The sequence below is a fragment of the Dermacentor silvarum genome, chromosome 3 (genome assembly GCF_013339745.2).
Source record: "Dermacentor silvarum isolate Dsil-2018 chromosome 3, BIME_Dsil_1.4, whole genome shotgun sequence".
NCBI classification, from domain to species: Eukaryota; Metazoa; Arthropoda; class Arachnida; order Ixodida; family Ixodidae; genus Dermacentor; species Dermacentor silvarum.
The window spans coordinates 205,898,981-205,922,178 of record NC_051156.1 but is presented as its reverse complement, the minus strand read 5'-3'; the positions used below and the strand labels follow the sequence as shown (position 1 = coordinate 205,922,178).

Sequence of the window (23,198 nt, the reverse complement as noted above, 5' to 3'; positions counted from 1 at the left end):
ATTTGTTCTTTCTAACCGTGAGTACGAGCACACTGTGAACGAGAGGGCATGTTCGCGCTGTTTCCGCTTCCGTTGCTCAAAGGCCATCGAGATTTCGATAGAGTTGTAGGGTGCTCCGTTGACTCAATTGACTATTGACTCGACGGCCTTCGAAACCGCCCGTGTAGCAGCTCTAACTTGACCTTTGAGTCAACTGACAATCGGTTGTAAGGCCTTCCAAACGCCCGTGTGACACGGGTATAAATCTAATTTCAGTTGATTTAGAAGTCTTTTGTGACTGTTCTCATTGCCAGATTCACGAGGTGTAGACACCTTGGTGACCTTTTATCTTTGATATCTTAAAAAATGTGTCTTAAATCATTGGCTGCTTGGTGTGGCAGATTGCCAGCACTCCTTATACATACTGGAAATATGTACATTACTCAATACAGTGGAATCTCGATGATACGAATCTCACGGGGCCACGAAAAATATTCGTGTTAGCCGAAATTCGTATCATCAAAACACAATTAAAACTAGCTAAATTAAGGGGGGCGCGGGGCACCGATAACGGCACCGATAACGCACCGATAACGCAGCCGACGATCGGCACCAATAACGCAGCCGACGGAAGACGCGCCAACGGAGGCTCCCGCGCCTCGGCGTACGGCCGCACGAATCAGCTGAGATCGTATCTCGGTAGACATAAAGTCCCTATATAAGAAAAGTACCGCCATCTACTCTTTCCTCCACCACCTCCTCTCCTAAATGCTTGCTTTTTTCTTTACTTTTTGCTTGCCAAAGCCAAGTTGACGGTGGCGCACCTAGAAAGTCCACGTTGAAGCTTTCAGGCCGGGCGCGCGCCGCCGCCGGCGACTGCGGCTGCGCAGAGGACTTTCAACATGGCTCTGAGGCGGAAAAAAAGAAAATATAAAGAAGAGAAAAGCGCGCGCTATCATCGTCCAATCGGAGATACAGGAGAGAGAGAAGCGGCGTTTATCAAAGGATGGCGGTACTTTTCTTATATAGGAACTTTAGGTAGACATAGCTCGCTGCGACTAGGCAAAATGGCGCAAAAAAGAACGCGGCCCGAAGCACGGCAGCCACTCCGCCCGATGGCACGCGGAAAAGGAGGAAAAGCAACAAAAGCGCCACCGCTTCGAACTCTTCGCGCCCATTCGCGGCCTCCGCGCTGTCCGACGTTGCGTCCGCGCCTCCACACCAAAAGAGAAAGGGAGAAAGCGCGTGACTGCGTGCTGTTCTCTTTCGCGGCGTCGGTGGGGCGACATTTATTCGTATCAACCGACGCGGGTCGAAAATCGATTCATAACAACCGTTTTCTAGCACATTGCAAAGTAATGGGGCTCGGCCGGGACCGCAGAAAAATTCGTATCATCCGGAAATTCGTATTAGCCGTGATCGTATCATCGAGGTTCCACTGTACATTGTCATGCTCATAGCTGTAATGCATGCATGTATTATGAATGTGCAGAGTTGTTTGCCTTCATGCATGAGTAGCACAAAAAGGCAAAAGAAGAGAACATGCATCTTGCAAGTCAGATTTCTTCCTCAATGTGATATGCAATCCAAGTCACTCAGCACCATTGATGTAATGCGCAAGTGGAGGAATACTGTGTATTTTGGAAGATATTGTGAATAAATATATTCTAGATTTCCTCTAAAATACGTAGTAATGCTTGTGTCTATATAGTTTGCTTAATTCAGTTCGTTTAGTTGTTGATTTGAAACTCGCTCTCATAAGCATTTTTGAAGGTCAGAAAAGTGACAGCAACTTAATTTGAAGAATGCGCAAACAAAACTGTGCCTTATAAATCTCTTGCTGCCTTTTGTGGGCTTCCGTTTGTTTGTTCTGTGATGCGGAAAGCTTTTTGGTGTCCTTAATTATGCCTCGCTCCACAGTGCAAGTTCAGATGGTTTATTAAATGTATTTTTTATTGTCAAAGACTTTATTGTTGATGACTTCGTCTTTGTGTATTAATCTTGTTTTTATCTGACATTTCTCTCTCACTTTTAGTTTGGAATTCCAAATACATTTGCCATGATGAGCTACACCTACAAGTTCCCTGACGAAGGTCGATTAAAAGGGAGCATAAAGTAAGTACAGATCAGAAGCAGATTATTCAGAAAGGGCCTCGCAGACAAGTGACCGCTTCTTCCACTGGTTATATCAGTGCACAGCTGAGAGAGCATTTCTTTCAATAGTTTGTATTAGGCAGGAGCCATGACATGGTTTTCTAACTATTCTCAGTTTGTCATTGTCACTGAGAGCATACAGGGGCCAGTTTGTTTATACAGTTGAACCCGCTGATAACGACCTAAGCAGTGCTGTGAAAAGTGGTAGTTGTATCAGTAGTTTGTTATGTGTGAACTCCCCTAAAGATGTGAAAAAATTAACCACACTGAAGACGGAGTCAGCAGTTGCGATTCGACACTACTTTGGCCCGAAAATCAGATCTTCAGTATGTATCTTTATTTTTGTTCTTGGCACTTTCCTGCATCCATTTGCAATTGTACATTAAAAAATTTTAAAAACAAATAGCGACACCGTAGCTTTTTCAAAACGACACTTGGTCAGTTTCGATCATTTTCCATTTCAAAGGCACGAGTGCAGCGGCCTCCATATTATTTTTCAGCAGCTTGTGATATATTTTACTATCAGCAGGACAACGAGTGGATCCTGCATTAGATGGCGAAGCATATTCTAGTTGGCTGGAAGCTGTAACTACTGCAGCGTGCCGGCATTTTGCAAGTTCTTGCCGTTAGCGCTGCAGCATCTGTTGCATGCGCGCCTAGAGCTGTGAAGTTTTCCATGTCCATGTAGCATCGGCTGAAAAAGTATGAAGTTCAGAAGGTAGAACACCATTACAAGCTGATACAGTTGACTACCATTAATTCGACCGTGATGTGCCGCTGAAACTGGTCGAATAATTCGGCGGGTCGAATTAAACAAACGACAGAAAAAAGCACCGAAACATGCCATTAATTCACTTGGCAGTAGTTTCCTTTCAAGTTAGCTTTGCCACAATACAGCCATGCTATGCGGTGAAGCATATTAGGCAAGGAAAGGTGCCACTGTTACGGGACACAGCACGTGAGCCGTCTCCAGTCACAGAACGAGCACCGACATGCCTAATAAGTTTACTGGCAGGCCTTTCAAAGTTTTAGATGGACCCCCGCTCTTTTGTTAGCTCTAAACGTCCATTCAACTTTTGGAGTTTTTCATCTTACCACCTTCCTTTTCGCTAGCTTTTCCAAAATACAAATGGCTTTTCGGCGCTTCTCGGTGTACGGTGCGTGCGTAAGCGTATAATTAAGGAATGTGTACTAGGTCCCATTAATGGTCTCGTACACTAGACATACATGGTAGGCAAAATAAGGGCTCAAACCGCACCAGAAATGTCAGAAACAGCGCTGAATTGCTGCCAATATGTTTATTTAGTGTCTAGGTGTTCATACTGTGACCAGGGATGGCGCATACACGCATGTATAATAAAGAAACGCATACTATGTCCTGTGACGGTGGCCCCTTTTCATTCTTGGAATGCTTCACCGCATAAAGTATAAACCGCATTCACGCGATCTTGCGCGCGACAGCGAAAAGCGACGCGATTGAGATAGCTGTCGCGGTCGCTCGTCGCCTACAAGTCGCACCGCATGTGAGCGACGACTTCGAGCGACGTCTCCCCGGTGTTGCCGGTATGAGGGCAGCAAATGCTCGCCGAAACTGGCGTGACGCTTGCTTTATTAATTTAAGTTGATGTGTTTTAGTGTAAAGAGCAGCATAAATATTTCTAAAGGTCTTGCACTACGTTATTATCCTTGCACGTATCAAAATCTAGTCGTTTGCTCGTTCCGTGCGACAATCGGTAGTACTTGACTGATGTATATCCAGTTCCGGCTTCGCGCTATTGGCTAGTCGCTCATAGCACTTCCGGGCGACGAGCGACGAATTCTAGATTTCTAGAACCGAGCGATTGAACGAAAAGACCAAGCGATCTGTTCGCGCGACGGCCCGTTTCGTCGCTCGAAGCCGTCGCTCGTCGCCGTCGTGCACAAAATCGCGTGAATGCGGTTTGGGCTTAACACGGCGTTATTGCAGCGACGCTGATCAGTCAAGTTCAATTTATGCAGCGAAGGCCAATCTTGAGATCGAAATAATGGAAATTTGGGCCCATAGAAATGTATGGGGACCTGCTGGGACCTTCGGTCGGAATAGAATCAACTGGAAAATTGGATTAACTGGAGTCAGATTAGCAGAAGTCTACTGTATCAGCAACGATGTAAATGAAGTGTTGACGTAGTAACCGTAGTAAGAGCGTAGTAACTGCTGGCTCTTTGCAAGTTTGCGTGGCAGCAGCGCGTCGTGCTGCCTTCATGCTGACTTGGGCCGATTGAGTAATAACAGCAATAACATAGCAACGATTGAGCGGCTGTTGGTCCAAATCGTCTAAATAGATGTGCACGGGGTGCCATATGGAAAATTGCGCGAAAGAGAGACCGTCGTTGTGACCGCCAAGATTGCACGCAGTGCCACACGGAGAACTGCGTGAAGAGTGCCACTGCCATGACCTCCGAGATAACATCAGCGCATGTGCCAGTGCTATCTCAGAGGCCACTGCCACCGTACGCTGCACTGCTTCACCCAGAAGCATGCTTGAGGCATGCTTGAGGCATGCCTTGAAAGCATGGTTGCCCTAGCATGGTTGAAAGTGAGCAACTTTCCTTGCTGCTTCTGAAATCCGCTTGCGGTGCTCGCTAATCTCAGTGGTCTTATTTTGGTCGCAGTTCGACTGAAGTGGGGTGCGCACTGCCGGGTGCCCAGATTGGTCAAATTTCCATGCTTCGAAACTTCGCATGCGCCGTACTTTCACCGCTATTGGATTTGAATAGTTCATTGTAACAGTACCGCGCTTTTAAAAATATTAGTTAAATCTGGACACAGTTTCAATAGGTGGGGTGGGAAAATATTAAATGCAGTGAAATGTGCTTGTTAAAACTGATAATTTGTTATATCTGGGATCATTATAAGTAGATTAGACTGTAGTATACACAAAAAACTGGGCTCTCGGTGCACATTTTAACTAAAAATTTCACTTTGAAATCGCTGCTTCCAAGCTCTTCCCACTAACTATGGCTGCTGTTTTGGCATGCAGTGTGTGATACCACGAAGTTCAGGGTCAACGCTGTGTCATTTGCTCTAAAGCAATCCAAAACTGTATTTGACATCTTGCCTTGTACGCTTTGTCAGCCAACTGTGCAAAAAAAGTGTCACCGTTGATTTTGGCCAACAATTAGTTCACTGACACGATAAAAGCAGCACAAACTAGAGAACACCTGCAGAAACTATCTCGGGCTGATCGCTGATGACGCATAGCCACCGTGACGTATTTCCGTCTCGTGTCAATTTCTTCCAGTGCTTGCAATACACTAAACTATGGCATTTCAGATTGGCTTTCATTACTCTGAGGGAGTTGTTTCTAGGGGTGCTGCGATTTCTATTCATCATCAGTTAGTGTTGCCAGACTGCTGAATGGTTCAACTGCGGTTTATAAAAATTCAAATGCAAGTTTTTTGCCGCACTGAATGTGATAGAATTTCTCCAGCTTGCTGTGGGATGTGAAGTGTTTATCATGCAATTCCGGCTCGAAAATTGAATCTCATTGACCCTTTAATACTAGCCCATTTATTTGCTTCTAAACCGTGTGTTGGGCTCGTTGACAAGCTAAGAATCCAGTACGAGCTCTGCCCCCAGAACCATATTGGCCGATATGGTTTTGTGGGCATCTGACCTCTATGCTTCCACACTCCAAGAAATATGCCCCCCCTTTTTGCACCCACTTTTTATCAAAGTGGAGAAAGTCAATTGAAGTGAAAATAGGTAATTTCAGAAATACCTTGCCGCAAGAAGTACTCCAATGCGTTCAGCAGAACCGGAGTTATTGGAAGTCAAACATGCCCTTCACGGTGCTTCCGCTCCTTCTTCAATGCCTTGCACTGCGAAGGCTTTGATTATATGCGGGCAAGGTTTTAAATAGCTGAGTCTGCAGTCACTGTACATGCTTCCACAGGGAGCAGGGTTGCACATTTGTTTTCTATTCATGATACGCACTTCTATTACCCGTGCGCAGTCGCGTGGTTCAAAAAGCAGCCATGCAGCGTGATGAAGCTGCCACTAAGGCACAGACAGCGACGCCAGGTCACCATAGTTTGGTTTGATGGTGAATACCCGGACAACCACTTCTGAAATTTACATGTCTTGTTTTTAAGGCGAAAACGTTCGGTATCTATGTTGGTCGTGTCCTTGGCGTGCCCTTGGTGGTGACCTTGGCGAAACTACATTGTGACAAAAAACAGCCGATGCCGCAACAAATGCTCGCATTGACGTCACATTTCTCAGTGAGATTCCTGAGAGCAAAGAAAATTAGTGGCTTTGAAAAGAAAATTTGGTACATTTTGGCCTGGGTGGGAATCGAACTCGGGCCTACGGGGTGCGAGACGAGCACGCTTCCCTGAAGCCATGGCTGTTTCACGGTTCTGGCTTACTAAAGGTGTGCCTAGTGCGTGCGTGATTGCACACGTTACATCGCACACGTCTCGTTCACTAAAGGCGTGGCCTAGTGCATGCACTAACATGCTGCACTTTAGGTACTACGTTAAGTGTTCATATGTGGTATTCAGGAGGTCGCCTTAGTGCCACACGTGTACTTCCCATTGCGGCTCGTTATGTCTTGCAAGAAGTCTAGCCCAATTGTATAACTTAATGCATTACCAATATGTCTTACGAAGAAGTCTAAACCCGATTGGTCAATGGGTTACCAAATGTGCAGCAGGCTTTTGCCTTCTTGTGTTACAAAAGTGTAACACCTGCCGAATGTATTTCTTTCTTTGGATGCAGAAATCACATTGTAAACACCTTTCTTTCATATTTTGTATTCGCTCAGGATTGCTGATTACCATGTGTTTCGATAGATGGCACCACTGTACTGTGCGCAGCGAACGATCCTGTATTAGGCAATGTCTAAGCTCATGCAAAAGGGTTTTTAGGTTCACTCAGAAGAAATTGAACAGCTATCGCAGCTCATACGTGGTTAATACATAATAAAAAATCACCGCCCCTTCCACACCGTGAAGATGGTGGAACAGCAAGGCTTTGTTGTTCGCGGAGCCCAGGTTCTTCATTCTGCCGCTGCCGATGTGTTTCCGGGTCTCTGGCGTGCACCTCGGGGTCGGCCTCCCGGTGCTGCCGTTGAACTTCGGCTTCTCAGGTGCGCAGCTTGGAGTCGGCCTTCCGGCGCTGCCGATGTGTTTCCGCCGCGTCTCGGACGCGCACTTCAAGATCGGCCTCCTGACACTGCCATTTAAACTCGGCATCTCTGGCCCGCAGCTCGTGGTCCGCCCTACGTCAACGAGCTCGTTAACGACCCAACTCTCGCTGATGCTCACAGTAGGCAGCTTCTTCCTCGGGAGTATGCACTACTCGTGGTCTTCCCATAGTTTTAGCTGGGATGGAATATGCGGAACCACTAATCCAAAGCTCCGTATATACAACCAACACAAATGCAAACTCCTCTCACACCGCACTCCTTCGTTGACCTACTTTTTTCCTGCATTGCCATTGGTTGGCTTACCTCATACTCTGCCCCTCCAACGCGAGTATTGGACGGCGCGATTTACGTCAACCCCTCTCCCCATTCTCCTTTTCATCTGCACCCTCTCACAGCATTTTCACAGGGGAAAGGATCTCTCCAACCCCTTTCCCCTTGTTGAGCTCTTCTTTTCCACTCCTCTCCCGCTAGGTCACGTGGCCCCTTTTTAGCGAAGTCTGACGACGGCACACTGTCCGCTTAAACAGCTTTGCTTTAAAAGTAGTCCATGAGTGTCTCGATAAAGTGTGCCAACCACATTAGTCGACAAACATAGCTGGTGTCGAAACAAGCTTGGTGCCTGCAAACATGCCATTTGGCTTTCCCTCACAAATTTTGTTACTTCTGCGTGCCTTATGGCAGAGCTCCACACAACTCTGCTACTTGTGGAAGCATATACAGTAACTCTAATGGTACTGGGAACCAGAATAGTGCTAAAAAGAAAAAGACAGGGACAGACATTATTATGCCTGTCCCTTTCCTTTTTTTTCTTTAACGCTATTCGGGTTCTCAGTGTGACAAACCAACTAGCCCAAATCAATGCCTTGGTCTAATGGTACATTCGACTGGTTGCTACCGCACTCCCAATCGATTTACGGTAATACGGAGGCCTCTCAGCATTGGAGCCAGAGAAAGTATGCTTGATCCAAATGTTCAGTGGGTCATATAGCAATCGGGACGTGATCGAGATCCTGTCGTATCTTGGTTGCATGCTCAACACGAAGGTGAGAGCGCCTCTGAGAGCTCCATATAGAGCGCAGCGCTCTGAGTAAACCAGGTGAATGTGCCCCGTGCGCTTGATTTAAACCAGGTGAATGCAAACCACACTGCGAGAGCACTCTAGAGCACTTGAAAGCGACCAGTCAGATGTCCTTTAAGTGAGTCAAATGCAGGCAACGTTTTGGAGTGTGTGGTTTAGTTACAGGCAACTGAAATTTTTATGCAACTGTTTGAAAGACAGTTGCACTGGAAATTTATTGGTGAACAGAAGTCGGCTGTCTTTATGAACCAGTTTTGTGAAAACCCTTTATTAATGAATAATAGGTTTAATTTTTTTTCCTCTCTCTTTTTTTACAGAGTGGGCACCTTTGGAGCAGTCGTGGAATATGGCTGTGAGAGAAAAATATCCCAGCACAATACAGTTGGGGCAACAATGGTTATAGGCATTCCTACAGGAATTACACTCAAACTGAGGTGAGCTTGTGATCTAGACTGACCTGTTTATATGTTCTGTTATTAAGGAAGATTGCATACATGCATATTTGTAAGAGAGCCTCCTAGAAATCTTACTTGGATCCATTTTCATATTGTCGGTCACCAGCAGCATATTGCAGTAAAAATTTAGTCTGATGTCCTACCGTATATAGAAAATTCGCACTTTGTAGAAGCACGGAATTCAAGGGACACAGAAAAGTAGTTCATAGCAGAGCTCTTGGTACTAAGCTGGCATAGTTCCTGTGAAGGCCAGTTTAGGTGGAGACCCACTGGGGTTGGTTTGTGGCTTAGGCGTCTTGCTGCTGACATGAGGTCAAGGGTTCGTTTCCCAGTTTTGCCGAAACGTTTCCCGAAACAGCCGAAATGGTCAAAATTAATCTGAACACCTCGACTTCGGCATCTCCCATAGCTCCTAACTTGTTTTAATGTACTAACCATTGTTAGTAAATCAGTCAATCAATCCACCAATTAATCAGACTTTATGAATCCAGATAAACTGGCTGGTCAGGTCGGGTGGGTCAGTCGTGGTTTTACAGTCGGGCTGTCAAAGCTGACACGGTTCTACTGTCACACCTATATAGTGCAAGAGCACTCGTTTGAAGATTTACTGTTGCAGCGGCTTGGTTCGCCATGCAGATCAGATGTGCAAATGAACGAAAAAATTTAGCATTTATTTGATTGTTCATTGTTGCGTTACTAAAACAAACGTAAATACTGCATATCTTAGTGTCATTCTAATATGCATAAGTGCATACCTGTTCCCTTGGACTGTGTCATCACTTGAGTGTTTTTCAAAGGGCTGCAATTACTCGCTTGGAAGTCAGAACTGCTCACTTGGTTTGGGAATAATAATGGCTTCCCATAGGAAGTGACTAAAAATACTACACCTGTCTGGTAGCGAAGGTGTTTGAGCATGAACCCTCACATGTGATGCTGTTATTATGAAGTGACCAAAACAAACAATACATGGGCTTGCCGCTATAGCTTTGCAGACTTGCAGGATGTGCAGCCCCAGCATTCCGTGTGTGCTCAGTGCTAAATGATTATTATCTTGTGCGCTGTTTCTCATGCAGATTGAATAGGGCCACGCAGAGTTATGTATTCCCCATTTTCCTGTCGGAAGAGCCCCTTCCCATCGCCATATTTTACGGTACAGTGACGCCCCTCGTGGCGTGGTACATTCTTCAGACCTTCGTGATTGTGCCTTACAGAGTACGACAAAAACAAAGGTGGGCCTTTCTCTCTCCTACGTTATTTTTTTGTTTGATTTGACAGCAGCAGTTAAACAGACAATAAGGGAAGATGTTGAGCTGGATTGCAGCTCAACATCTTCGGGCGTCCGGAAATTTGTTTGTTGACTATAATTATATACAATTTTTTTTTAAATTTCTCATGACGGCTATTTTTTGCAAGCAACGTAAGAAAAAAAATCATAGGCCTAAATTAAAAGGTTGCTCCAACGATCAGTAAATTGCAACCTTATCTCTTAAATGCAACAAACCTTTTCAGCATGGTCTCAACAGTGCAGAGCATTACGATTTTTTCATTACTATGTACAGTCAAGTCTCATCATAACAAAGCCGCATCCGACACGGAAATACCCTTGTTATATCCAATATTCATTACAAGCATGTATTCATTACATACTGGTTGGCAAGAAACATTTTAGATGTATGTACTTTATTGTATCTCGATAATTTGTTATATACAGTATGTGTTTGTTATATCAAGGTACAACTGTATTTAGACAGGAGTTTCCAATATAAAGCTTCCACATAGTAAGAAGATTTAGTTCGGAAGCTCCTATCGATATACGTCGGCACGGATGAATCATTTTTCTTAGCAGCCACTTAAGATCTTGTTGAGGAGGTTTGTTGCATTTAAAAGAAAAAGGGAAAATCTAGTGACTGTAGGCAGCAGATTTTTTTTATTTCTGCTGTCAATGTTTCAATGAAAATTTTTTAATTGCAAAATTAAAAAGACGACACTATGAAGCTTACTCAGCAATGAAAGGCGACATCACAAATTTGTAAACTGCACCCAATAATACATCTAAAGTGGACAAATTTGGCATATTATACCCTGCTCTGATATACTATATGGTTAGTTTGTGAGTAGGGCTTAACATAAACATTGCCACAATTTCACATAAGCTGAAAATTCATATAGAAAGTTTGTCTGCCTTAGATGCTTCAACAGAGGCAGTCTACAGAACTGCAATATCTGTTTTTAATGCAGAGTTGTGAATTTTTAAACATTATGATTCAATGTTTTAAACTTACCAGTTTTCGAAATTTTCGAAGATTTCCAGGTGTTGAACAAAATTTTCCTTCCTGGAGTCATTAGAATTTTGCTTTCATTCTCAAATTTAACAAGTTTAATTTAAAACGATCTGTTGTTTCATAAAAGCATTTCTGCATTTTATATGTATTTCAGTAGGAAAATTGGAGTTGGCCCCGAGTAAAGGTTCCTCTTAAGATGCATGCAACACATTTTAAACATAAATTTATTCTTTAGTGTGGCACTTCTGAGGCATTATCTTAACGTGTGCAACCAAAGGTGCAGTGACCCAAGAGGGCAAATTGCCCGTCTGAAAGGTACTGCTGCATATCTGAGCACTTGCATGTTTCTCACACAAATGTCTAGAGCTACTGAAATCAAATTGTATAGTCTAATGCTTGGGAACCTGTAATGAGTGAACTATCATTATAGTCTTTTCACTGCATCATAGTCTGCGACATGCCTCTTTTTTTTTTCGTTATGTTTGCAGATATATTTTTGTTCTGTCGAATATATTCCAATGTTCACCCACCGTCAGTGGCTATGGTGTACTGCTGTTGAGCACAAAGTCCCGGGTTCAATTCCTAATCACTGCATTCACATTGTGACGGTGGTGGAATGCAAAAAACGTTTGTGCACTCATATTTAGGTGTGCATTAACGATCCCATGTTGGTCGAAATTGATCTCCCACAGGCCAAATGTTGCTTTGGGACATCAAACTGCATGCATCAGTCAATCGCCTAATCAACCCAATCCTATTCATGTTTACCCACTGTCAATTGTACTTGTCTGGTGCTGTGAGAAGGCAGTGAGCCCCCTTACTTACAGTGTTTCGTTTATTCCAGAGAAGCGAAGAGAGCTCGCGAGGCCAATGCTTCCAAGCTGGCAGAGAGGAAGAAAGAAGCCGAGGCTGCGGTATGTTTCTCGACCCATGCTTGATTTCTTTATTCACGCTCTGTTCTTTGTGTGCCGTCTAAAACATGTGATGGTTGGGTAGCACCTGCTTGGCGAGTGAGAAGGCAGAAGGGACCAAGGAAACTAGGGTCAGCTCACAGGGCAGAAAAAGAAAAAGAAATACAGCTTTAGTGAACATATTGATATGGCCAGTGCAAAAGCAGACACGAAACACAAAAAGAGGCGACGCAGACAAGCGCTGACTTCCAACTGGCATTTGTTACAAAGAAACATGAATATATAACCTTGTGCATTGCAGGAACATAACCGGAAAATGCAAAAAGTGAGAGAGGGTTTTCTTGCAATACATTGCTCTCAACATGCATGTTCTCCACTTTTTGACAAGACAGCTGTACTAGCTAGACACCCACATGAGAATACAAGAATTATAAATGAAGCTGCAGCTATTGCAAAAGGCAACTGCATCAGCAAACCTTCCATAGCGTTGACGTATAAAGAATCGGCTTACTTAGATTCATTTGCACGTGGGGAGCCGCCTTAGGCTTTGTTGGTTTTTCTTGCGGATGTGTGGCAGTTTTAATTACCTGCACTAGTATCTGTGGTTGTGATCACGTGTGCGAGGTTACATATTCATGTTTCTTTGTAATAAACGCCAGTTCGAAGTTGGCACTTGTCCTCGTCGCCTCTTTTTGTGTTTCGTGTTTGCTTTTGCACTGGTCGTATCAATATGGAATACCAACAAGTCCGGTCTCGCACCTTACTTTAGTGAACATGCTGTCAGTATAGTTTGCTTTTGATATAACCCTTTTTGCAAACATTCCCACTGTGGTAGCTCATTAGGTATGGCATTCTGCTGGAAAGCATGATGTCGTGGGCTTGATTGCTGTTGCAGCCTCATTCCAATGGGGGTGGAATGCAAAAATACGCTTATCTATTGTGCTTTCTGGGCACACTTATGAACGCCAAGTAGGGTTAAGTGTGTGTGAATATTCGAGGGTTTTGAATAACAAATCAAATATTGTCCTGTTTGAATTGGTCCTTGAATCGAATAGTCACTGTTCAAAGATACAAATATATTAAAAATATTTTTTAAGCATTTACGTTGTTGATTGTGAGGACAGGACAGTGCGCTCTGTCCTGTCCTTTTTTTTTCTTGTGCATCTTCCGCAGCATGTTTATCATGCATGGCAAAGGTGAGCTAGCAAATGGATTGGAACTTATGTTCTCATATATGGACGAATCAACAGCTTTTACTCTAGCGACGTCATGTGCATGACACTTCCAGCATCACAATGTGTGCAGAAGGAACTGGACGAGCCTCGAAAAGAGCACACAATTGTTTGTTTGTGTTCTCAGAGGTGGTTTAGGGGCTGTTTAATGGTGAGAATGCTGAACATTATTCGCAAACTATTCCAAAAGTATTCAGTATTCAATTCGATTAACTTCCGGCACTATTCAATTCGTGTACTACATATTCATATTCAATTCTGTCTCAGACAGTGCTATTCACACACCCCTAAACTCAGGTGGACAAAATATGGCATCCCTCATACACTGTGCAGCTTCAGAGCATCAAACCCTATATTTAAATTAATGTTGCTTCTTGCAAATGCATCTTTCATGTCATATTTACTGGAAGTTTGACTAGAAGTGGCAGTTTGACTGCAAGCGTAATTTCTCTGTTGTGAATTTGTGAATGTAGGTGGCACTAATGAGGGAGACGTACCTGAGGGGCAAGAGCACTGAGGAAGCAAAGGGTGGGCTTGTCATCATCGAAGCTCTCTATGGAAACTTCTCCGAGGAAGAGGAGAACAACATGTGAGTCTGTCTGCTTATCGTGCGCTAGCTGGCTGTTGCACTCGGTGAACTTGAAATTATATTCTGCTGATGTGTACAGTTATGTGGAAAGTTGTTAACCAGCACAACACAGCACAGTACACTTTGTGATCAGTTGTACTTTGTGGGGGTCTCACACGTGCTCTTGGGACAAAGGAACGACAACACAGTAGTGCAAACAATCAAAAGGGCATTTATTGCACCTTTCATACACTAATACACACTAGTCGAATTACTACCAATAGAACATTCACATGGGCGCGCCACAAATCAAGGAAGTCCAACTCACCACGACCCGATAGCGAGTGAATATGTTCGCCCCATGCTGTGACATCATCGCCTAGTCGTTCACGTGTATGGTCATGTGAACGGTGGCGCGTTCTCCTCCTAACTGAACGTATAGTGCACATGAAAAGAAACATGGACACCGAAGGTGTGAGACAAAACACAAGCACTAACTGAAGGTCGGGGGTTCCTGCTTGTTCCAATACAGCTCCCAGATGACAATTCGGGAAGTGGTGGACGTCACGGTTCCCTTACAGTGCCTTGTGAAGGATTCTCACCTCATGTTGACGGATGCATCCAAGGTGAGTTAGTGTGGCGCTCTCTGGTGTAGAATGGCCAGAATGGCAGCATGCTGCTTATCACAAAGAAATGTTAAATTTCATTTCCTCTTTACAACTGGACTGTGGTTATTTGCTTTGTTGCTGTTAGCGATAGACATTACACTTCTCAGATTGCTGTCACATTGGCTTACAGAATGAATATTTATGATGGACAACATATTTTATTAAGTAACATCTTCCCTGAAACTAGAAAAAGATGGAATATCTGCTTCAGCACATTTATTATATTATATTATGTGAGTGAGAAGGATCCAAGGACTGAAGTGGCTCAGTATTTAGGTGAATGCGTTGGCACATTGCTGCCGTGTGACACGATGAGAGCAAATGTGAGACATGGAGTTTTTTACAAGAACATTATAACAGTTGGCATGCAGCCACTGCAAATATGCAGGAACAAAGACATAAATGCGATGGTTTCAAAAGTAACAAGAAAATGCTTTCTGAGTAGTAGCTTCTTATTTTTAATAAAGTATGAGAAAATGAAAGTTGAAGGTAAAACGAGCCACTGGTGGGTGCCATGCCCACATGGCACACTTGGTGCTTCACCAACTGAACTGTGATGACAGCTGCCCATTTGTCCACTTCACTGTTTACCTATAAATACAGTATGATCCACTGTTAAAGGAAACATGCACTTAGTATTCTGTCATCAATTCTTGATGAGATATTGTATAAGGATCCACAAAATAAATTTTTATGCATAGTGAATGCATGTCAGGTTGATTAAAGTAAACCCTTGTAACAGCAAAGTTGATTTATACAAATTATTACTTTAATTGAAGTGTCAGGCAGTCCCGACTCATACGCATGCATTTTAGACTGGAATACTTGAAACCTGCGGGTGGAGGGCTCTGCTCAGTATCAAGAGCAAGCTGCAAAAATTCTGAATGTTGAGGTGCCTGAGCAGCAGCCTGGACCTACGCTACCTTCCTGCCTCGCCAACGACAGGAAGAAAATGGCATGCACCCGCCAGTTGAAGCTTTTCCTTCTGGATTTCCTCAAACGTGACTCAGAGAAATGGAGAACTGGTGTTTTAATGGTCTAGAGCTTTCATTCACGGCTTTGGCTGAAAATGGCTTGCTGTGCCTACCACCTACGAAAGCCGTAGACTGAGATTGTCAGATCGCGTGTGCTCCCAGTCTTAATGGTCATGGGAAAGCGACATGGGAGAAGCGGACTAGGCTTGCTCTTTGATTTCATTGTAGATCCTGTGCCCATGCACCACGGTAGTCACTGCACCAGTGTGAGTGCACAGCGCACAACATCGAGACTAAGCTTGTTCAGTTTCGGCAGCTTTGCCAGTTTTGGAAAGTGTCTCACTTCATCGTTGCGGTGCACGCATGTGCCACATAGTCATTGCTCCAGTGTGGGCGTGCAGGTGCTCAATGTGCAATATCAAGGATATTGAGATATTATCCCTGTTCAGCGCTGGCCCCCGTCACGGACACCAAGAACATAGATGCGGCGTTGGGTTGTTCCATTGAAGAACTGGGAACACAGGAAGAACCTCAGGAAATACTGACAATAATAACGCGGAAACGGGAAGTGCCTGCATCTGCTTCATAACAACATTATTGAATGCCGCGGCAGTGACTACGAACTGGCTGCGCGCTGTTGTTTAAACTTGTGTGACCCTTGTGTTGAGAAATCTGCAAGTGGTTCAGTTGTTCATTTTATGGTTTCCCATGCAAGCTTTACTGCAAGAGCCTTCTGCAAAGGATACTGACGCTTACGATGCTAACAAAGGCTACAGAATAGACTGCCTCGGTGCTACTGATATTCTCTGTCATTCATGCTCGCTGGCACCGCTGTTCCCCGTATTGCCCCCGATACATACGCTGAGATCGCAGATGCAGCACTAGGTAGTCCCGATAAAGAACCGGTAACACATGAAGAGCTCAGATGCAGGAGTGTCTGTGTCCGACTTTCCAGCAGAACTGAATGTAGCAGCGGTGACTACAGACTTACACAATGCTTGAATAAGTTCTAATTGGCGTTGCCTGCGCCCCGCAGAAACTTATAGCAGACTAAACTGAATTCCTTTTTCGTGGCGGAATAAACAGACAAGGATGGCCGTCCCTTAGGTGGAGTACTTGGGCATTTTTTAATTTACTTGTGTGGTGTTGCCAAACAGCTAGGACACTATTGTCGCTACTTTTATGGTGCAACTGCTTTTACCAAATTACCGCTTACATTGAAGTTCTTTGCCGTCCCGTTCATTTCATTATAGTGAGGGTAGAGTTTATTGTATATAAGCCACTTGTTTCTAAATGAAGAACTGTTCCAGTGGCTTTATTTCTTATTAGGTGTTCCCTTTAAAGGGGCCCTGAACCACTTTTTATCGAAGTGGAGAAATGCATTTGAAGTTAAATTAGACTATTTCAGAAATACTTTGCTGCAAAAAGTTCTTCAATGCGTTCAGCAGAAGTGGAGTTATTGGCAATGAAACACACTGCTCATGGTGTTTCTGCTTCTTCTTCAGTGATTGGCACTGCAAAGGTGTGCCCACAGCACTCCGCCCACTGAACATCGTCGTCGCACGCAGTTCAAATTTGATTTTGGATGTTCACGTAGACGCCACTATTTTCGATTTTGGCACCTATGACGCGCCAAACGCGGTTTTCCTCAGTGAGCTGCAGTGTGCTCAGCCAGTTAGGGTGTCCCGATGTCCTCCTCACCTGCTGGCAAGGAGGACATCGAGGCACCCTAAGCCAGTGGACTTGTCGCAGAACCCCACGGCGGCCGCGGTATCTGCGCTACGTAGCAGACCGCAGCTCCATGCAACTGCACCATTTGCTTTGTACATGTTTTGGCTTGAGTGCGCTTTCGCGCACATATGCTCCTGTCTCGCTCTGCTACATGGTGCGGACCGGCTTTGTCCTGCACCAGCTTGACCGACACATAGTAGCCACATCCAACTTGCACATTTTAAAGCGCTATCAACAATTCATTACAAAGCGAAGTGTGCCAAGGCATCTAACCAGAAGCGGCTAGGAGGGAGCGGCCAGGAGTGTTGTAGCCATAATGATGGCTACAACACTGATAAGCCAAAGTTTAATTCCTACGTGGGCGCCCGTGGCCGAGCATGAGCAGGCGATAGTCGGCTTCTTCCGGAAGTACGTAAGTCTTATTGAAATTCAAAAGTAGACTTTCGCTTACTTCAGCTTGTTAATTAAACTGGGTCAATAAGTATACACAGTAACAGTAGGAAGAAGTGCACTGATCTGAACACCCTTATTGATTGATGTCAGCCTATTGTCCAATAGCAGCCGAGAATGGGAATCCGCTTTATTTCGAAATAAAGCGTCCAGAAAAGATTGAGGAGCAGGCTTCCGTTGAAGAGAGCGTTTGAGAGAAAGGTGACCTCGCGCTCCGCTTGCGAGCTCCATGCGCCGAGCACGACTGCAGAACATGGCCGAGATGTTGACAGCAGCGTGTGCTATCCGCGGACTGTATTTTTCACCGCTCCCGAGGGGTGGGTCAGGGCCCCTTTAATATTCGAGAGTGGCGATGTGGGCTTGTTGGTATGTCATCATGGAATGGTAATTTGGAAGCGCATAAAAACACGGACACGAGAAGAAACGAAGACGAAGACAAGCGCTTGTCTTCGTTTCTTCTCGTGTCCGTGTTTTTATGTGCTTCCAAATTACCATTCCCTTTAATAGTCTATTGTAATGTATATGTATGTGTAATTTTAACCTTGTGACGGTTAGCCTGCACCACCTGCCAGGATGTGTTTTACATTCTATAATAATTAGTCCAAGTACGCTCATGAAATAAACACAAGGCCCATTTCCCTTATTGTCATATGTGCAGAGCAACCTGCCCGGCTTCTACGACCCCTGCCTGGGTGAGCCCAAATCGCTGCATATAAGATACCGCTTCAGGAATCTGGAGCACGAAGTCAGGCTGGCTGATGAAGAGTCTGTCCGCATCCCAAAAGAGTGTAAGTAGGCCTCTTCATAGTTTGGGTCAGGTCATCTTGACATGTCTCATTGTGCAACACTAAGAGAAGAGAGATTTTTAAGTAGATTTGTGGCTGTTAACATTGTTCATAACACTGCTTGTACTGATATATCTGCTGGTGTCACGTAATTTGTTAATAGGGCTATGCAAACATCTGAATTTTTAAATACAATCGAATAGTCCTTGCTTCTAGGCAGCCTATTAATTGTTTCTCTCAATTTAGGCAAAGAAATTTATATTATTTGGCCAGTCTCAATATGTTTACATCCCTTTAAAACATTGTGTGGTACTGTAGTATCACACTTAGCTCCTGCAATGAACAAAATGCTCTATGTGCACCTGTTTAGCAAAGTAAGGCATTGGGCTAGTTCGTGCGTAGCTGTCGATGTTTTTTGGCACAAAGGTAAAGAAAGGAAACAAGTAACAGACGGAAAGAGTGCCAATGCTCTTCCCGGCGCTCTTTCTATTCATTTATTCTTTCCTTTCTTAACCTTTGCACCAAAAACCATCAACAGCTGTGCACCTATTGACTTGCTGTTACCTTGTTTCGTTACTGTCATTGCCATGGTGCACAACATAACTGAAAGCAGATTTTTATTATTAAAATAATAACCCTTCGTTTGATTAGATTTCATTTCTGTACAGCAGGGGTTCTCAAGCATGTTCGTTCCGGGGAACCCTGCTAAGCTCCATGAAGCGCCAAGGAACCCCCCCAAATTAACCGAATTAAAATGTCCCTAAGTAATGTCGAATTATACAGAGTATCAAGAAAACAATAAATGAATGCTTACTACGTCAACACGCTTTTATTTACTCAATGCATCAGCAAATCTTGTTTCTATTTTGCGTAAAAGCAGTGAGGAAGCTGAAATTCTTGTCATGTTGCGAGGCCTTCGATGTTGCGAGGCCTATCCTTCGCAGCGCGGCCGCGGCGCGCGTCTTCATCTGCAGACACGTTTTTCACTACCGCGCACACATCCGGTTATTTTTTCGCTAGGGAGCTGGTCACCAACAAATCGTCCGTCCATCGCGATATAGCCGGTGCTCTTAATCTATGACATTTTTGCGCTCAGTCAAAGTGCAACTACTGCTTGCCGCAACCACTGCTGACGAAAGCAGCCTGTATCGACGCGATCATGGACGGCAACCTTGCGGTTCAGAAGGCAGGCAGCCGACGCACTCACCAAGTCAAAACGAAACTACCATTTGCTGCAACAAGTGTGGACGAATCCGCAGTCGCTATCGAAGCGATCATGGATGACGACTACGCAGTTATGAAGGCAAGCAGCCGACGCGCGCACCGAGTCAAAACGAAACTACTGTTTGCCGCAACCGCTGCGGACGAAACTGTGGTGGCTATCGACGCGATCACAGATGGCGACTAAGCACTTATGGAAGCACGCGGCAAGCTGCCAACGCGGTGTTACGCGTGGCGATTAACGCAACAATAAGGGCTTTGAGGGCACAAATAAGCACAAAGCATTCCGGCGTTGCTGTCAGTCACGTATTGCGTACGATTGTCGTTGAGGACTCTAGCGATGCGGACTGCGCCGTTTCATTTTTGGACGCTAGCGCTGTGTTTGCTCTTTCGCGGCGTGCATTTGTGGTGCTCCGCGCATTAATTTTTTTATTCCTCCGACGTATACTTCAGTGCGCATGCTATCGGCAGCTCCCCTATCTATAAACGGGAGAAATGCGCATGTTGGTAAGTTACGACCTCCGAGATTCAAGTGCGAAAGCTTAGGCGCGCTGCCCGTTTTCGAAGGTTGGGTGGCTACAAGCTGCTTGCGGATTTATTGCGCACTTCACGCACTGCCGTTACACGCTGTGATGTGCTTTTTGACACTCGGGCATGGGTAATGGAGGTTCTGTGGATCGAGCACACCTCTTGTTCGCCGTTTTAGCCACTTAATTGGCGAGCGCGGGACCACGGAAAATTTATCAGTGGCTCGCGAAACCCAGAGCAGGGGTCTGCAGAACCCCAGGGTTCTGCAGAACCCACTTCGAGAACCCATGCTGTACAGCATTGCATGCACGCATCACGGCATATCACCTCACAACATTAAGCCTTTTTTTATTGCAATAGAAATTGTACAGACACTCAACAGCGCATTCACTTCGTCAGTGCACCATGAATGCATCCCTGTCACATTCAATACATCCAAAAAAAGCCTTTGTTATTGCGCAGTTCAGGGCAATCCTAGATGCCACACCAAGAAATTTTGCCAGATATTTCGAAGACGGATACTATCTGAATACTAACATGCATCATAGGGTTTATGGCAAATAACACGCTGTGAGCAGTGGCTGCCACGATTACATGCCCACTGTAGGAGGTTAACTCTTGAATATCATGCAATTACTGTCAAGTTTTTCATTCTTTGCAAAGACATTTACTATATGAATGGCACAGATTTGCACGCATTTGAGCTGGTTATTTCAGAACTGAAGAGGGTGAAGTGATCTCTTTTAGTGTGGGTGCTTTTCACGTGCCTACTTCTCTGTTTGTGCCAGCTAAACTACATTTTGTTAGATGGCTGAATGTGAAAACCAACAGCACACAAACTTTGAAGCTTGTGGCCTGCTGCCTACATCCCCAGTAGAGAGGGGTACTTGCCATTACTGTTTAATGTATCACATTTGTTGTTGCTATTATGTGCACTTTTTACCAGCTGTAATTAACCTATTCTTTATTTGTTTCTCTTTCTCATTGCAGCACATCTCATGAGATCGTCGTAAACCTGAATGGAAGTGGAATAGTATTTCACTTTGCCTTCTCGATGATTTAGAAGTATTGTAAAGATAATAAAATAGATGTAGATTTATCTTTGTCCCATGGCTTCTCTCTCACTAATTTTCGTTAACAGAAACAACTGTGAACTTTTACATTTGTTTACTTTGGGTCAGTGTTAACCAAATATAGTAGGACAGATTCTACTTCAATGGCAGCTGTTCTTGTGGGGTCATTCATGGCGCCAGTATTGTTGGTTTTAATTTTCGCTAAAGGAAATGCAAATGCAGAAAAAGCAAAATGATTTTGATAGTGGTCCTAATGATCGTTTCCTAATTTCTGATTATCATTTCCTATATTTTATTGAGCAGCATCGTTTGTAAGTTTGACAAGGTGCTCGAGGAATAGTGCTTCAAATTAAACATTGAGAGAGCATAGTTATTAAAGTGAAGCTTTATATGTCTAGGGGACATCGTATATGGCTAGGCGAAATCGCCTGTGTTATCATCAGCATTGGCTCGAGCGTCATCGTCTTCTTCCACAGCTGGCTGCATTGCTGCTCATCATTCCAGCGTAGAATTCCACTTCTCTTCTGTCATCATAATGGGGAGGCCGCTTTACGGGGGTATGAGCCATTGCTTAAGGGGGTATGAGCCATTCATTATCTTATGTAACGGACAGATTTAATTTGGAAGCAATTAATTTCAAATAATTGCAAACGGAAGTGGTGGGTGAATGCTGCTAACCATGCGGTTCAGCAAACTCGATACATCGAACGCAAACGACAACGGCGGACTGCGGGCATACCGTCAGTAACATCATTCTCTCCGTCACAGCCGAACGTGCGTGTAACCTCATAATTGAGAAATACTTTAATGAACCCTCAGGATTAATGCAGTGATAAACACCGGGGGGCTGCACGTTTCGGCTTCGCTGGTTAACCGTCTTCACGGAGTGGAAGGGTCAACGACCTTTATTTATTTCTGGGCATTATAATTTCAATATTTAACACGTGCATGTGCTGGTAGTTGGAACAAAAAGACAAAGAGCTCCTGCAGTACACTCAAAACTTGTGAAGAGGGCTGTCCTGTCTTCTTAACTGTTGAATTCAAGTATAATATATATATATATATATATATATATATATGTAGTGAACAAGAAGAAAGGGAACCGAGGGGCCCGATTTTTTAATACGCATATCATAAGAAGCCAACCAACAATAACACCTAGGACAACACAGGGGAAACCACCTGTACTTATTAATTGAATTAAAGAAATGCTAAATTAATGAAAATGGATGAAAAAACAGCTGTCCGCAGGTGGGGAACGAACCCACGTCTTCGCATTACGCGTGCGATGCTCTCACCATTGAGCTACCGCGGAACCGTTTTCCCATCCACTTTCTGGGGTATTTATGTTTTACAACTAGAACTAACCCTGGAAGTGTTAGCCAGCACCACCACTCACAAACCATAGGGCGGATGTGGAACATCCTTTCTGCCGCAGGCGTCACGAGCACGTCATCTTTTTGGGTGATGGCAACTGGTCAACAAACCCACATATGCTACCTACAGGCATCATTGTTGCCGGATTTGAGCCCTCGTTATGCAGTGAACGAGAAGAAAGGGAACCGAGGGGCCCGATTTTTTAATAAGCATATCATAAGAAGCCAACAAACAATAACACACACATACACACACACACATATATATATATATATATATATATATATATATTGTGAGCATTATATTACCCCTTCATCTTCCTCATATGTATATACTCATCACCATGGCCAGCGTCATTCTCTTCAGCGCGTGGCCTGCTTAATAAACCGTCGAGGTTGAACAGCTGTCTCGCAAGTGGTGGAAGGCTGCTCTCGAATATATATATATATATATATATATATATGCACGCATTTTGGTGCTTACAAATGACACTGCTCCGACCCGGGATTACGCGCCGCCTGTGCCATTAGCGCCTCCACC

General features: G+C 44.4%; 1 protein-coding gene across 1 annotated transcript in view; it reads left to right on the top strand.

Annotated features, from left to right (window-relative positions):
- The window catches only part of LOC119446538 (dnaJ homolog subfamily C member 11), a 45,766-nt gene extending 24,459 nt beyond the window's left edge, over positions 1-21,307 (top strand). Inside the window, exons 11-18 of the mRNA XM_037710990.2 lie at positions 2,015-2,094; positions 8,721-8,837; positions 9,932-10,087; positions 11,985-12,054; positions 13,757-13,872; positions 14,384-14,477; positions 18,333-18,462; positions 21,199-21,307. Of these exons, the coding sequence (XP_037566918.1) occupies positions 2,015-2,094; positions 8,721-8,837; positions 9,932-10,087; positions 11,985-12,054; positions 13,757-13,872; positions 14,384-14,477; positions 18,333-18,462; positions 21,199-21,221 (786 nt within the window). The 3' untranslated portion in view covers positions 21,222-21,307. The remainder of the gene's footprint in view (positions 1-2,014; positions 2,095-8,720; positions 8,838-9,931; positions 10,088-11,984; positions 12,055-13,756; positions 13,873-14,383; positions 14,478-18,332; positions 18,463-21,198) is intronic.
- Positions 21,308-23,198: the final 1,891 nt, after the last annotated feature.